This window comes from Centroberyx affinis, unplaced genomic scaffold (genome assembly GCF_046629955.1).
Source record: "Centroberyx affinis isolate AG114_WGS23_722 - 3 ecotype Tasmania unplaced genomic scaffold, CSIRO-AGI_Caff_v1 ptg002475l_1, whole genome shotgun sequence".
In the NCBI taxonomy this organism is placed as follows: domain Eukaryota; kingdom Metazoa; phylum Chordata; class Actinopteri; order Beryciformes; family Berycidae; genus Centroberyx; species Centroberyx affinis.
In genome coordinates, this window is record NW_027280707.1 from 422,148 (window position 1) to 438,037 (window position 15,890).

The 15,890-nt window shown below is 43.8% G+C and overlaps 1 protein-coding gene across 7 annotated transcripts in view; it reads right to left on the minus strand.

Annotated features, from left to right (window-relative positions):
* pbx1a (pre-B-cell leukemia homeobox 1a) overlaps positions 1-15,890 on the minus strand; it is a 42,893-nt gene that overhangs the window by 4,399 nt on the left and 22,604 nt on the right. For 2 of the 7 annotated variants that reach the window (XM_071533990.1, XM_071533992.1), the window contains exons 3-7: positions 5,098-5,342; positions 3,573-3,763; positions 2,944-3,079; positions 2,570-2,729; positions 1,457-1,569 (exon numbers count right to left, since the gene is read on the minus strand). In XM_071533990.1, coding sequence (XP_071390091.1) covers positions 1,457-1,569; positions 2,570-2,729; positions 2,944-3,079; positions 3,573-3,763; positions 5,098-5,342 — 845 coding nt within the window. Of the gene's footprint in view, positions 1-1,456; positions 1,579-2,054; positions 2,071-2,524; positions 2,744-2,927; positions 3,080-3,572; positions 3,764-5,091; positions 5,343-15,890 lie in introns of all 7 variants that reach the window. The other 5 variants (XM_071533988.1, XM_071533993.1, XM_071533987.1 and 2 more) reach the window with 5 other exon arrangements.

The following is a 15,890-nucleotide window of genomic DNA, read 5'->3' on the forward strand; positions in this document are numbered from 1 at the left end:
GACACAGAGAGACAAAAGGCCTGGTCAGACAAAAGCTGCGGATAACAAAGACTGCCGTGCGCAAGGAAAGGTCAGTCTGATAGTAAAAGGGTACCGTAAACAGGAAAAGGTTACAAACTGTGAATTAGAATGATTTGGCTGCTATTACAAGCTTGATAACAGACATCGCAAAAGGACAAAAATACACGAACCGTGACAAAGAACAACTCATTAGGAATATATTTTTAGTTGTTGCTAAATGCTACAATAAACTCAGAGACATTAAAATACAATGATCCTCAAGTCATGATTTCTAATTTTATAGATCTAGACTATTGACAAAGAACAAATATTTTATTTGCTATATTAATTCCTGTATATGTAGAGATGCAGGCTATTTTTCAAATCAATTTCTTTCTCAACACTTGAAAAAGGGTGTCTATTTGCATGTGTATGTGTGTGTGTGTGTATGGAGGAGTGGGGGTGGGGAGGGTGGGGGGGGTGAAGGGGGGGAGGAACAACTTCAGTTATGGAACAAGGATTTCACACACAGCACTCCAGCAAATGCTCTGATGAAGGCTTATGTCGAAACGTGTTAGCCTGATGTGGCCATCAATAAAAACACGGTATAATTGAGGTCAAGTGTCGTATTATTTTTGAATACATTTTTTTTTGTTTTGGAATGCTGCCATTCCCATGTTCTTCATGGCTTCGTTGGAAGCCACTTTGTAATTTTTGGCAGCGCAGCCCGCCAGGTTATGCGAGGAGGCGCACCTGCCATATGGATTTCACACAGCGTCAGAATACTTCATTCAGGAGGCCAATTTGGTCAAAGTTGAGATTTCTTTTTCTGGTTTCATTTGCAACCCCGGTAGTGAGGCCATTTTGAAACGTTCAGGAAAATGACCTTTTGGAGGAACATGAGTTTCAATTAAAGACCGACCCACAGGACCTCTTCATCTCCTGCGGGGGTCATCGCTTTGCATATTCATGAATGACCTAAAGCATTTGGAGAGCTGATTTGAACAGAAAGGCGGGGTGGAGGGATGGAGAAATGATGCCAAAAGCGCTGAAACCAAATGAGAATATCACCACGGGTGGTGACTCTCCAATCTATGGTGAGAGTTGTAACACTCAGAAACTCTGTGTTGGTCATCATTGTCCACCGGGGCAAGGTCAGAGTGCTGGAGTGCACCAGTGGCTATGCGAACCCTTGTCAGGAGTGCTGATGAGTGTTGCACCATTTCCAAAACTGTCTGCAGTCGTCGACTCACTTGTGGGTTGACAATGGCTTCTACATTAAGTGTAAAGCTTAAGGCTGAGTATAACCTCTGTCTCGCCGACTAGGTCAAGAGACTCCGTCATTATATGCATTTACGCTCCCAGACTGGTCAGCAGCTCGACAACTTCACAAGTGATCTGCAAGAGCTTGTGATCTTTTGGTCATGTCAGACACTAAGCTTGGAGAGGCGCCTACCTGGGATTGTATGTTGGCCCCAACCTGCCCCCCTTGGTACGAGTCCCCATTGAGGGACTGCACACTCATGAACAAGTCTCCGGAGTTTGACATGTTAAAAGAGCCAGCAGAACCTGAGAATACACAGAGTCAGACAAGGAGAGAGAGAGAGAGAGAGAAAAACAGCAAGAGAGTAGGACAAAGATTGTAGAGAAGAGAGAAAAAGGGGAAAAGGGAAGGAGAGGAGAAAGGGAAAAGGAGTTAAAATGATCATGCAAAAGCAAAAATGCATTAAGTGGGTTAGTTGGGGAGGGCAGCAGGCAACATGTGTCCACTCTCTACAAAACTGCAAGCTGCAGATACAGTAGTTACACATCAAAATATAACTGAACCATAATTTAAAAAAAGTATCAACCAATAAGAACCATGAAATGGATAATCACCATAAAATTGTTAAAATCCAGTTAAAATAAGCCTTATGGATTGTTTTGTTGTTAAAGCTCCATGCTGCCGGTGTTTCATTAAGGAAGTACTAATTGATCCGCAGGAAGACCCAAAGAATCCTCTTTGTCCTTTAATGGACCCCAACTCCCCAGATGTAAAGAGACCATCGCGTAACTTGATTTCAACACCCGGTCCTAATCCAATACAGTTGAGAAGTCTCTATATGACAGAAGACTCGGCTTGCCCTCTGAACAGCTTAATGGCATGCACAAGGTCAACCGGACAAGAGACAGGATAAATTAACGTCCACAAGACCAAGAGGTCAATACCAGAGAGAGAGGGGGAGAGAGAGAGAGAGCGAGAGAGAGAGAGAGAGAGAGAGAGAGAGAGAGAGAGAGAATAACCAAGTGAGAGCGACAGAGAGAGAGGCAAACAGGCAGAGAGAAAGAGAAGAAAGGCAGCAACAAGAAAAGAGAAAGCCATACCATATTACTGGGTTAGTTAGGGAAGGGTGGGGTGTTCTGTTAGTCAAATGAAACAGCAGAGACTGAATTCTTGAGGTGGGGTTGTGCTCTATTTTTTCTCTCTGCTATCTTTCTGCTCTGGTATATCACTGCCCAGAATTAAAAGAATCCCTCATCCTTGGATTGCTGATTCTTTTAATGTCTACAGCGTCCAACTGAAGCTCACCTGCTGAGTTGGGGGTGGACGGGGAGTTTGCCTGGCTGCCGTGAGCCGACACGCTGGTCGCGTTGACTGCGGTCTTCGCTGCATACATGTTGGCCTCTTCTTGGAACTTGCCAATGTTTTTCTTGTATCGGATTCTCTTGTTCCCAAACCAGTTTGATACCTGCGAAAACAGCAGTCATATGATAGCCGCTCAGATATCGACCCTTTATTAATTAAAGCTGATATCTATGCAATGAAAATTACAATTCTACAAGGCCTTGCTTGAGACAAAGAGAGCAGATTGCCACTGATTTTTGGAGCACTTCTGACAGACTGATTTACCACAGAGTGGAAAAGTGTAAAGTCTAAGTAGGCTAATTAGTTCTTGCTGGTACCTGTGACACTGTGATGCTGCACTTCTTGGCCAGCTCTTCTTTGGCCTCCTCACTGGGGTAGGGGTTACTGAGATGGGAGTAGAAGTACTCATTTAGGATCTCTGTCGCCTGTTTGTTGAAGTTCCTCCTCTTTCGTCTGGACAGACAGCAGCAGGGAGAAGGAGAGAAAAAAAGAAATGAATAGGGTCCTCTGTTCCAATTCCATTTCACCAAGATAGAGTTCAGTTTAGTTTATTTGCACAGCACTAAAACACGGAAGCAAAATGATTAAAAAACTACAATGAAATACAGTTAGAAAAAACAGAGAGAAGAGATCCAAATTACTAATTTGTGCAGGGAAGAAAAAAAAATAGACTTCAAAACAAACAAAAGAAAGAAACCAAAAATTCAACATGAAAGGCAAAGACTCAGCTGGATCAGGGGAATAAAAATATATTTTTTAAAGGAGTAGAGAATAGAAATAGAGAGACACTTCACCTGTATGGAAACTAATGCTGTGTTTATAAGCTACCTGACTGACAGCTGGTCTTGATGAGGGGGGAGCATGTTTCACAACCCTGCTCTCACCCCCCCCCCCCCATCCACACAAACACACACACACACACACACACACACACACACACACAGACCTGGCATCAAGAAAGCGTGAGCGCAGGATCATGACGGCCTCGCAGGTGCTCTGTTTCAGCTGCATCTGGATGGAGCTGAACTTGCGGTGGATGATGCTGACCATGCGCTCGATCTCTTTGGGCGAGATGGGTCGTGTTCGAGACTGCTCCCTCAGCAGGTTCATCACATGGGTGGTGAACTCATTGCACGCCTGGATGCACAGACAGACAGGATTCGTAAAAAAGAATAACCATCATAGGGGTTCGACAGCTTCAGACTCCACACTACGGGAAGAACAACAGAGCGAAATTGGATTCTCAAGTAGCTGCACCTTTAGCGGTAGTGCTGACAGTGTTACAGAAGTTGTGTCAGTAGTAATAAGAATAGTCTGAATTAAAGTAGCAGACAGTGCGATGTTTCACGCCAAACAAAGTGGCAGCGGAGTCATACAGTGGAGGTAGCAAGACTCTCAGTGCTCTGAATATTAAAAAGACTTTTCTTCAATGGGAGAGAAAATGTGACAAGTGAAGAGAAATCTAAAATGACAGGAGGCTTTCAGTCCCGTTCACGTTCAAGAGGTTTAAACTGTCTCTCTCTCTCGCTCTCTTTTCACTCCATCTTTCAGTCTACCTCGTTCCCTCTCTGTCTGAATCAGTCACTGGATATGACTGCATTCAGAGTCAAGGTGTCTGTTGCTTGTCACCACCAGGGTTACGTCAGTCAAAGTGATGCACGGAGCAGCCGTTCTGCTTGCACACACATGCCAGACAGCACTCACTCATACACTCACAAGGTGTATGTAGCGTGGTGACACAAAAATGCTCAGGTGTATATTCGCTGTGACAGTTAGCGATGACTAGCCTTGCTTGGAGAAGATGACAAACCCAGAATGCTTTGACTTCAGTGGGAATGACAAGATGTTACAGTCTTTGGAAAAGAGCTGGTGTGTGACTGATATAATGGCTGCTTGCCTGCTGAAGATAACATCTCAGAAAGCTTGGCTTGTCATGAGCTGGCATGTGAGAGCTTACTTCAACAGCATTATACATATATCGTTAAAAAATCTTTGGGAAAAGTTTCCATTTCAGTAGTTAATTTTTCTTGGATTTAATCATCTATTTTTTGAAGACAGAATTGTCTCTTCACATGCCGCCCTCCACAGGGAGGTCAGAGGTCAGATTCAGCTACAGAACAGCACAGTGGAAGTAGTAGGGATTCATAGGGATTCAGTGTTTTGCTCATGGACATATTAACAGGGCAGATGCTTCCTATCATGGGAGCCTATACGCAGGCCTTCCTTTTGAAGGTTGGTCTTCCTGCTCACAATGCCAACCTGCTGCCAGAAAATTCTCACATGCATTAATCAGGAAAAAAACTGTGTCAGATGAGAATTCTACCCCTGAACCGCCAATGCACTAGTACATTTAGTAAAAAAATAGAATTATTTCAAACACAATGTCAACAGATTCTGGGCTTAATAGTCAGGGGAAATGTCTGAGAAATTGCTGCATGTATTTTGGAGATAGAAAACTAGTTTACCTTTACCTGTTCATACTTCTCGAGCTCTGTGTGGTAAATTTGTCTGATCTGAGACAGCTTGGCCCGGTAGTCGGAGTGTTCTGCTGAGTTGTCGGGGCCCACACCCCCCGCGGCGGCTGCGGCAGCTGCTGCGGCTGCTGACCCGCCTCCTTTCTCTGGCCCAGAGACACCCTCCGCCAGCAGCATGTTGTCCAATCGCATCAGCTGGGCGTCTGGAGGCTCCTCCTCCTGGGCGCCACGGATACTGAGCACTGTGGAGGACAGGAGAGGAAGGCATTACAACGATGATACTACACAGTCTTATGTATGTTCAAATCACTTTTAGGGTAAAGCAAGTGACTAACATCTCAGAGTTATATCTTGCAATATAGCAAATAATAGTTGAACTAAAAAAATTAGGGTTCGCAATAGTGAGGCAGAGGTATTTTAATATGACCAAGAAAGAGTCTCAACTATTGCTCTTGCTCCTGTCTACCAAGTGAACTGAAATATGGCCATCGTTTTAATAGCTCAAGTCTGTGCCATAAAAACATGCAGCCTCACTGAGTCTGGCAGCTAGGCAAGATAATAAAACTATCATTTCATCGATTTTGAATATCATTTCATGTAAATAATTAACACAGCCTTCCACCAGAGTTCATTTTTCATTGCTCTCCTTATGCTCAGGCTATGGTGTTTACTCTCTGGCTTAAAACAATATCACCTTGTCAGATGGTATCTTAAAGGCAAAACAAAATAATACCGCAAGTGAGATATTATCATTTCATGTCAAGACACCTGGCTGAAATAAAGATGATAAAGTAATAATGGCGCCCAGTATAAGGAGATAAGAGCATTCAAATAGCTTCATTCCTCAGTGAGAATACAAAAGTTGAAAAATTTGACTTTTGACTATTCTTATTCTTATTCAAAAATATTGCTGCAAAAAAAAAAAAAAAAAAATCCGTCATAAAGTCATTAGCAATCTTAAAATGCTTGCTTACAATGAAATTTGAGAGAATGCAATCACCTGCATTATTGAAATATTGCGCAATCAGGTAACATATTTTCCCTAACTGGGTATATAGTATTTTGAATTGTCTCTCTTTAAGTTGTTAAATAAACAGCAAACAAGCAGCACTTTATATGGTACAAAGGACTATTAAATAAATGCACTACTGCCAAACCCTAAACCCTAGTGCAGTTCTAACAATGCTGTCATCCCCATTTAGCGAGACTGCTTTAACACCACCACGAGCTCTGCTGTGTTCACACACTTGTTTGGGTGAGAGAGTGGCCACAGTTTGAACCTGGACTCAGCCTTCACACTCCTACAGGCGCTCAGCTCTCCACTTTCCCCTCAGCTCCCATGGTGTGGTGTAAACACAATCAAGACAGGCATGCAGAGACGGACACGCACACGCAACATACAGCACATACCATATCAGCTTGCCATCCACACATATGGAGAAATATACTGTATGTGAGAAAACAGACAAGGACTTGCACAAGAACTATACTGCTGACTCTTTCAGTGATGACCAGACTCGTTAGTGAGCTTTCTAAACATATTCTAGTACATAAAACATGCACTCATTTTTCCATGAGTGGTGATTTATTAAAGCTGAGTGTCAGTCATGTTGCCCTTCCTCTGTCTGCCACTAGAAGGCTCCCTAGGTAAAGGAGCAGAGCTGCTGCTTTCCTCGGAGATACTGAAAACAGCCAACCAGGTGCAGCCCTCCATTCCATCCACTGTCTTCAAGGACAAAGACAAGCTCACGCTGCCAGCACATTTTTTTATACACACTTTTATCTATGCAGCTATCAAAATGCTTCTGGGAGGACTGTCTAATACTATGTATGTGACTGCAGACAATGACGGTAAATGGCAGAGGGGGCTTGGGCAGGCTGTGTGTCAGTGTTAGTGCTGGAGGCCATATTGTACCCCGAAGAGACTGGTTATAGGGACGGCTCTTTTGTAATGAGGATGTAAGGTTGAGTCGCCCTGTGACCTTTCTGGTGAGTCGGGGTCCAGATGGATTCCCAGTGCCTCGTGGGGAGCTTGTCTACCATGATCCTCTTCTCTTTTCACCCCCTTTCCTTTCCTTTCCTTTCCTTTCATTTCCTTTCCTTTCCTTTCCTTTCCTTTCCTTTCCTCCTCCAGCACTAACATCATCAGTTCCCATCAGCTCCAACACGTGAGCAAGCTCAGCTCAAGAGGCAAATGTCAATGGCTATCAGACGGCTGGAAAAGGTCAGGAGTTCAGATGGGGAGCAGGCGTGTTTGTGTGTGTGTGTGTGTGTGTGTGTGTGTGGGCGCATGCGCATGTGTGAGTATGTTGGTAGGGCGTGTGCCAGATGAATATGTGGATATTTTTCATGTGAATCACACCAGCGGGAAATTATAACACTCGCCAATTTGATTCTGACAAAATAGTGGCACATCCCAACCAGAGGGGGAATCTAATGAGCCTAAGAGTGATTTATTCATTCCCTCCAAGTCCCCGAGTGCACAACTAAAAGCATGAAATGGATTAAATAAATACAATTAATAAGGATAATCAAACAATTCACTGTGCTGTGGCATAATTACCCTAACCATAGCCATCAGCTTTATTTATTTCTGTTCAGTAATAGCAATGAAATCGATTAGACCTCAATGCCAGTCAGACTTCTCATTGTGAACTCTGCCACTGTGGACTATACATTAACATAATCACCTGACAGTAGGAAGTGGCCCCCATTACAATATATCATGTGCTCCCGACACTTTCATAATAACACCAAAACCCTTTCATACACACTCTCCGGTCTATTCTTGCAACAAAAGCATGGAGATCATACTGTTCTGCGATTCTCTTATCCCATGGACAATCGCAGAGTGGTATCTATAAAAGGAAGATGGCCATCATCTCATCTTGATCATTACCGACAGACTTAATTGAACAATGAGAGGACACAATTCCCCTCTCCCTCACTTCCTCCCCCCTCCCCCCCTCCTTCCCTCTCTCTCTCCTTCCCTTTGTGCGTGCTCTTGTATAATGCTTTCCCTGAGATGTAGGACACTAAACCCAAAAAGGCAACACATAAAAAATGAATATGTATCATAAGCATTACTTGAGCCATTTCCTGAATAATGAATGGAAATCTAAGACTAAGCCTTTGTTTTTGTTATTGACAAAATTAATTTTACTGTTTTACTTACTTAAGAGCTGGCTCATGCCCATCGTTGCCGTACTTGCTGTTTGCAGACAACGAGAGTGTAAATAAACATGACGATTAAGCCACCCACTCACACAGGGAGAATCAAGGTGCACACGCAAGCACACACACTGCACGTGCACACACGCGCACGCACGCATACACAAGTGCATGCACTCACGCATGCATGCACATACACATCCACAACTACACACACATACACAGGATAAATACACGACTACGCATATTGGCAGGCTACCCCAAGCACCCAGCCTGGCGCCCTGCGAGTGCCTTTAAATGAAAACATGTTTAATTAATGACGTTGAAGTATTCTGTCACAATTAGGAAGATGTACGGTCAAACAAGCTGGCAGTGATGTCCCTGACAGCCATGATGAAAGTTTACCCTCCTTGCCCCTGACTGGCAGCTAGCAGCCAATGCTGGACTGGATCCATTTCCCGTCAATACAGTAATGCGATACACTCCGCAGCGCTGTAGTGTATATATGTGTGTGTGTGTGTGTGTGTGTGCGCATGTGTGTGTCCTTCCCTGCCTAGCTCTTGTCCACGTCACATGGTCCAGAAAAGGCCAGGCAGTGGCTGTGCTCTCTATTGATTGTGTGGGCACACGTCATCTAGGGTTTCAGCAGTTAATAAATCAGGCCTGCTCCTGACACAGCCGTGTGTGTGTGTATACATGTGTGTGTGTGTGTGTGTGGGCCTGTCACAGACCAGTCAGCAGGAGTGAAAGCGACAGCCACATGATAATGTAACATCACCACCATTCATCCCTGCCACACGGCATTCTGGGACAAAACAACAACAACCTAGGAACCTGAAAAAAAGCAGTGTGATTTACAGCAGACATGACAAGTATCACTAATACAAATCCTCCCCTCCCATTCCTTGACGGAGTTCAACCTCCTGCTCTCATCTGCATGTGATAGAAGTCCAATAAACCAGTCTTCATAGGACACAATACTGTTCCATTTTTTCACATTGACCCACACAGTAGAGGTAAACTACAGTGCTAAGCAATGCTATTATCATTACTGAGAACACTAAATGAACATTATGTTACATTATATCCACTTTACTGTATACGTAGCAATTTCTGCTTCCCACTGCTGCCTAAATTGAATCAAGGCTTTAAAACAGAAAGGACAATCATTGTGAAATTACTAATTATAGCACACAATAAAGTCTATGCAGAGCCGACTATTATTATATTCTAAAAATTTTGTATGTTTATAACTCAAATGGTCTTAAGACGCTCTGTACTGTAACTCGAAGGCTAGATTTGTGCTCTGTTCGTGAGCTCATGGGAAACTTTCTCAGGCCCAAAATGTTCGCTCCATCACCAGATAATGGGAAGCTGTACAGCCTCAGTACACAAGGGCATAGTCATAAAGCACCTCTAAAACAGCTTTATGTTTTATCAGCCATCTCGAGTATCATGTGCAGAAGGGCAGAGCTGGAGTGTTCTATCTGATACTGGGTGGGGGGATGGGGGATAACAAGGACAAGGAAAAACACCAAAGAAATACTGGAGGGACAGGGAGGGACAAGGAGATGTGGATGGTACGGGCAAGGAGGGAGAGAGTGATGGAGGGAGAATGAAAGGCGAAAAATAGAAATGGAATAGGAAAGCGAGGTGTCAATTAAAAAAATGAACCCCAGTGCATTTGGGAGGTGACAGCTGGTGGGAGACGAGCTGACAGGCGTCACATTAGGCGGATTTGGTGGCCGCTCCCCTCATCCCCTCCTTTTTTTTTTCTCTCTCTCTGTCTCTCTCCCTCGCCTGGCTTTCTCCACTGGCGATCGGTAGTTTCTCATGCGGCAGTAGTGGCGGCAGCAAGCGAGGCAAGAACTCAGCTTGGTGTTTTTCAGAACAAGTTCCCCCTGCAGCTACTCCTAATAACGGTAATTATCGTCATCATCTGAGGCTTAAGCAGGCCAGGCTGAGGCCTGAGGGGCTGGCCTGATAATGAGGCAGCCAGCGCCAGAGGAGAAGACCATTCAGAGCACCGCCCTGCCACCAATGCACAGCACTCCCATTTAAAAGCCTTCATTAAAATAATTCATTATTCAAAATAGGCAATACATTAGCCCCCTGGCTGTCAGTCTTTCTTAAGGTGTCTTAAAATATATATCTTCTTGATTGAATCAAACTCATGCTCAACCCATGCAGTTTTAATAGCTCCAGGCTGCACTGGAAACCACGGTGGCTGAATAGCTGAAGAGAAGTCACGAGCCTGTGGAGCAGGGAGCAGCACAGTCAGCCTGCTAGCAGAGAAACAAAGACGTCTCTATGGAGAGCACCCTAAGGCTCACTGTCGGTGGAACATCCACAGAAAAACATACAACAAAGCAGAGGAATGACTGATAACATTAACTGTTTGATAGAGCTTGGTTTACTACTGTCAATGTTTTTTACATCGTCCGCAGAGGAAGCCAACAGTAATCTATCCACACTATATTCTGCTATGTCAGTAAGTTTAAATAGACCTTGCCTACCTGTTATGATCCTATCAGGGTTTGTAATCAATTGAGTGTGTGGTGCTAATTTATCCAAGAAAGTGGGTCATTGCACCTTAATCTCCATTCACCGGATGAGACACAACAGGGGGCGTCTTCATTACCTTCATTAAGGATGCCGCTACTAGTAATCTTCCATTCTTGCTCCACCTAGCCTGATTATGTCAGCGCCAGTATGGACCATCCTGACTATTTGGGGGCACTAGACTGCCAGCTTCGAATCAAATGACAGCCAGCATAGTGATCCTGTCCCAGGCAGCAGTTGGTGAGGGTGTGCGTAGAGCATTCGGAGCCAGGAGGAGATGGTCCATGACAGTTAGTGCCCTGCCCTAACTGTTGCCCTACAAGCCCCCCCTATGCAACAGGACAAGACATGAAACAAGAGGTCCAATAACACACTCCTCCTGAGGTCTCCGTGGTGTGTGTTCCTGTGCATGGCACATTTCATAAGGCTCCGCTCTTTGACTGGTGATGAGTTTATGCGAAGGTAATTAACAGTAATTAATCCTTAATTACAGCAATTAGCAGAGTCGCAGTAAATTAAGCCACATCTGGAGGCACGGAACAGGGCTAGACAAGTGGGGGCGGGCTTTTTGACAAGGGGGAGATGCTGAGCCCATCTGACAGCAGTTGGTTGGGTCTACCTGGGATGCCCTGGTTGCCATTCCTGCTCCAGGCGGTTTGGTGGAACCTGTGTTGCACTGTGTGCCTCTAAGAGGAAGACCTGGGTGATGGAGAAGGGCCTGATGAACAGGGAGGGCTGAGAAAGGAGGTTCATTTGTGAACAACACTGTTTCATCTCAGGGGGAAAGGCTCCCTCAAGCTACCAAGGCAAGGACACCCACCATATGGCCACTCATAAACATAGACAATAGTGCTTGTGGTTCTGCTTCGCTGTGCACTGCTTCACTTGACAACACGTGAACACGCATGTTGCACAATGTCGCTAGAGAGAAAAAATTACTCACAGTTTGCTTCTCTGGAAGAACATCATTGCACCACTATTTACAGGGTAAAATATAAAAACAGAAACCAAAGTAAAGCCTCACTCACAGGGAGAGGTGCTGGTGGGACTGGCTGGTGTATTTCCTGACATGGTTACACTGGTAATTCTGCACTATTCCTGACTATAAAAACATTTTTGAGTGGTCACCCACATTATCCCATGATGCATTTCATCTCCAATGGGAACAATATCTTCCAGGATGACAATGCTCCTATCCATAAAGCACAAGTGGTCAGCGAGTGCTTTGAATGGCATGATAATTATGTTAGCCATATGCCAATGCCTCTGTAAATAGATATGATTCTAGTGCCTTCTCTATATATAGATATGAGCATGAAATTGAGCATCTATGTATCTATGCTTCTTATGTCAAGAGAGAGAGTTACATTAGATCCTACATATTGGTAAATGGAGGATCCAAATAAACAATCTGAATTGATGGGCAAGGTTGGCAGTGGTAAGTGTTGATCTTGTGCTCTTCTCAGCTGTACAGGAGTTTTGTTGGCTGAGCGATGCTATTCTGACTGAGCTGTAATGCTTTAGGCTTTGCCTCCTCCATTTGGAGAGCAACTCAGAGAACAATTTTATGGGTTAGATCACTGGCAATCTCTCCAGCTTAGTCCATTGCTTAGCTGTCATACAGCAGAAGCCCTGGAGCCCCCCACATGACTGTCCACAGAGTTAGGATCCCATATCCACAGAACTTCAGAGGACATTTTTGTTCCCCTGTGACAAACTGCCCTGCCACGGCAGAGATAAAAATATCGATATACTCTCAATGTGGTAGGTCTAGAGGGTGACATCCCAGGACTGAAATATGTTGGCCTCCACTTATGCAAGAGGCACAGACATACACTGCTGGATTTTTTTTTTAAAATCTATAACTGCAGAAAATTGACAATGCACTAGTCATCTACTGGTCATCAAACCAGTCGCATGTAGCTCTGATTTCAGCCTAAAAGTGCAGCCTAGAATCTGACAGGTCGACTGATGCAGTCCATATGTTTGATACGGTATGAGGTGCCATTAATATTGCAACGCTTGAGCGAGTCGCTCCAGCAGGAAATATTGTCTCTCTCTGCATTTATCAGGGAGCTTCCCATCAAGGCAGAATAAGTCAGACAGGCTTTTTTTGCAGTGTGTGCAGTTTGTTTGGAGACTGTCACAACTACAGAAATCCCTGTGAGGTTTACTGTTTTGCCAGGCCTGGTGTACTAAACACTAGCGGTGCTAAGTCTGCCCCGAGCCGTCATGGGAGAAAAACAACGTGAGGGATCACAGTCCATTAGCGAGGCCAGCTCCATTTCACACACTCAGAGACAGTACTGGGTTAGCAAATAATTCTTAACATTTGCTTTTAACATTTGCTTTTAACCTGCTTGGAGTACCAGATGGGTGAGATTTATACGACAAAAAATGAGTGTGAGTGCCAGAAATGTAGCACAATCACAGTAGTACAGAGTATTTAAAAGACAAATGAAGATACTTTTCTGTGCATGACAACTTAACTTGCAGTATCTGAGCTGTCTTAACGCAGCAATGATGCAAATACTATTTGACCCATGTCTGCTCAGAGGAGCAGCCGCAACAAGGGCAAATAATCTACAGGCTCAATTCACTGTGAAATTGTTTTTGATTCAATTTCAGCTGAGTATCTTTCTCAACATTTACAGCACAGAAAACTTGTGAAACATTATAACATATATATACTTTTGCAAATTATACTGGAGTTGGATGAACGATCCTTATTGATTCATATTCTAAGAATTCATTCTCATGTGTCCTCTTCATGGACATTGCTTTCAATAGCAGATTAGCAATTAGTCTAATCACAGTAATTAGTTGCATGGATCCATAGATGTGTGTGTGTGTGTGTGTGTGTGTGTGTGTGTGTGAATGCATTTGTGTGTTGGTGGGGAAGGAGCGGGGGTGGGGGGGGGTCAACTTAGGACAAAGGTTTAGAGCTGTAGCAATGAATATGACAATGCCATGCCTGCAGGCAGAGAGCGTGAGAGAGAGAGAGAGAGAGAGAGAGAGAGAGAGCGTTTACAGCAGAGGTAGTGGCCCAGGCAGTCTAAGTGGCCTGGCTGGCAGGCCTACCACACCACTAGCGGATAAAGCCTAGTCATTAATCATAGGCCTCTGGGATCGTCCCACTGTAGCAGAATACTGGGTCAGAGGGAGCTCCTGCTGTCAATCAGCAGTGAAACGTGTGTGTGTCTGAGTGAGCAAAGTGGAGTGGGTACACAGGGGGTATGTGTGTTTTTGATGAGAATGTGTCATTTTGCCTCTGGCTACAAAGAGCATATAGCACTGTGGAATTAATGCATTAATGCAAACACCAATGTAAGTGCTAGACATCATTTACATAAAAAGCATATCAACTCATCCATTGGGAAAACAAACAACATTTTCTGCACCAATAGCTAAAAAAATGATAAAAAATCTAAAACTGATAAAACTGAAAAAATAAACTCAAAACCTGTATGAGAGAGAACCAATGTTAACATATACTGTACAGACAGCATCAGCAGCACATGGAACTGTCATCACAACAGTTACCACACTAAGTCTCTGAAAAAAGAGAAGTCAGAAAACTTGCATGCACTCTTAAAAACACAAAACCTAACACTGCCACAACAACCACAACTCGAGCAAGGTCATCAAGCACACCGAGCTCCGACTATCTTTCAAGGTGTCTTTCGGAGGCGGTGAGATCACTGATATATATAAGAAATGCAGAGATGCAGCCTCTGTTGTTTCCCCTTAAAGCGTAACCTGAAGCCAGGTTTCATTACTTCTTCCATGTTCACCAATCTACCGGAGCCTGTTCCCACCACATCAGGGACATTTTACAAGTCGTGAGCCTGTGGTCAGTTCTACCATTCAGAAGACATGTAACACTAAAGCCTATAGTCAGCCTATAGTCAGCTCTTGCCTGACCCAATATATTGGCACACCACTGCATTATGATCTACTGCCATAACCATTTTGAACCATTTTATTATTGAAATGAGACAATTTAATGTAAAACCCCAAATAGGATCAAATCACTAAATCACCAAATTAGACTAAAATATATCTATTCATATGTCTATATGTAGCTGATTAACTCACTAAGTTGTGCTTTTACCAGAATTTGATTTCCGTCAGTGTGTGTTATCATCTGCTCAAAAAACATTTAATTTAATATTGAATTTTATAAATGTTCAATATTTTTAACAAATGTGTTCTGCAAGCTGTAATTCCATTTCCATGTCACCTGCAGGTGGCGTACCTGTGCAGATGGCACGTGGATTGGAATAGTTAAAAGAAGAAGGACTGGAACAGACACAGTTGCTGTCTGCTCAACATTCAACAGAGTCAAACAGGTGAAACTATGGCAACAGCGTCAAACAGTCCAACACATCTTGAACTGAATCCCAGTTCATCTAAACTGGTCGACAAATGTGGCGGCACTAAAACAGGAGGAGGATTTTCCTCTCTAACATTGGGCTCATCGATACGTCTTTCCAAAGATAGTCTACTGTATGTAAGGTTCCTCTGCCTGCTTCTCCATTTTACTCCATTTTATCACATGGGTGCATGCTGCGCATTCAAAAACTGTGATTGGTCACGCACAATGAAAGTGCTTGATATACTGGGACACTGGGACTTTCAGGGTAATTGAAAATATAACAAACACTTAATATCTCCAAATTACATGATTATTAATCATGGGAACATAAAATCGCAATATACAATTATCTACAATTACATGTGCGGCCTTAATGGAACTATTTTGCGTACTGAGTTGACACGCAGACGACAGATCAAATGTGCTAAAGTTGCTACAAAGCTGTCCAAGTCAAATGTGGTGTTTTTTTTCTTGTTTGCTGTGATATCGTAGTATTATCAATTTGTTTAGGTATTAAACTTAGTATGGTATCAAAGTCAAAATCCTCCACTGCTGCAACATTCCCCCACTGGATCGAGATCCGGCTTCGAAGACACGCCTCCCCCCGGCCCCCTGGGTGAGATAGCAGTCGTATTCTGTCGGTCAGCCTCTACACACCTGCCTCCCCAGCTGGACCCCT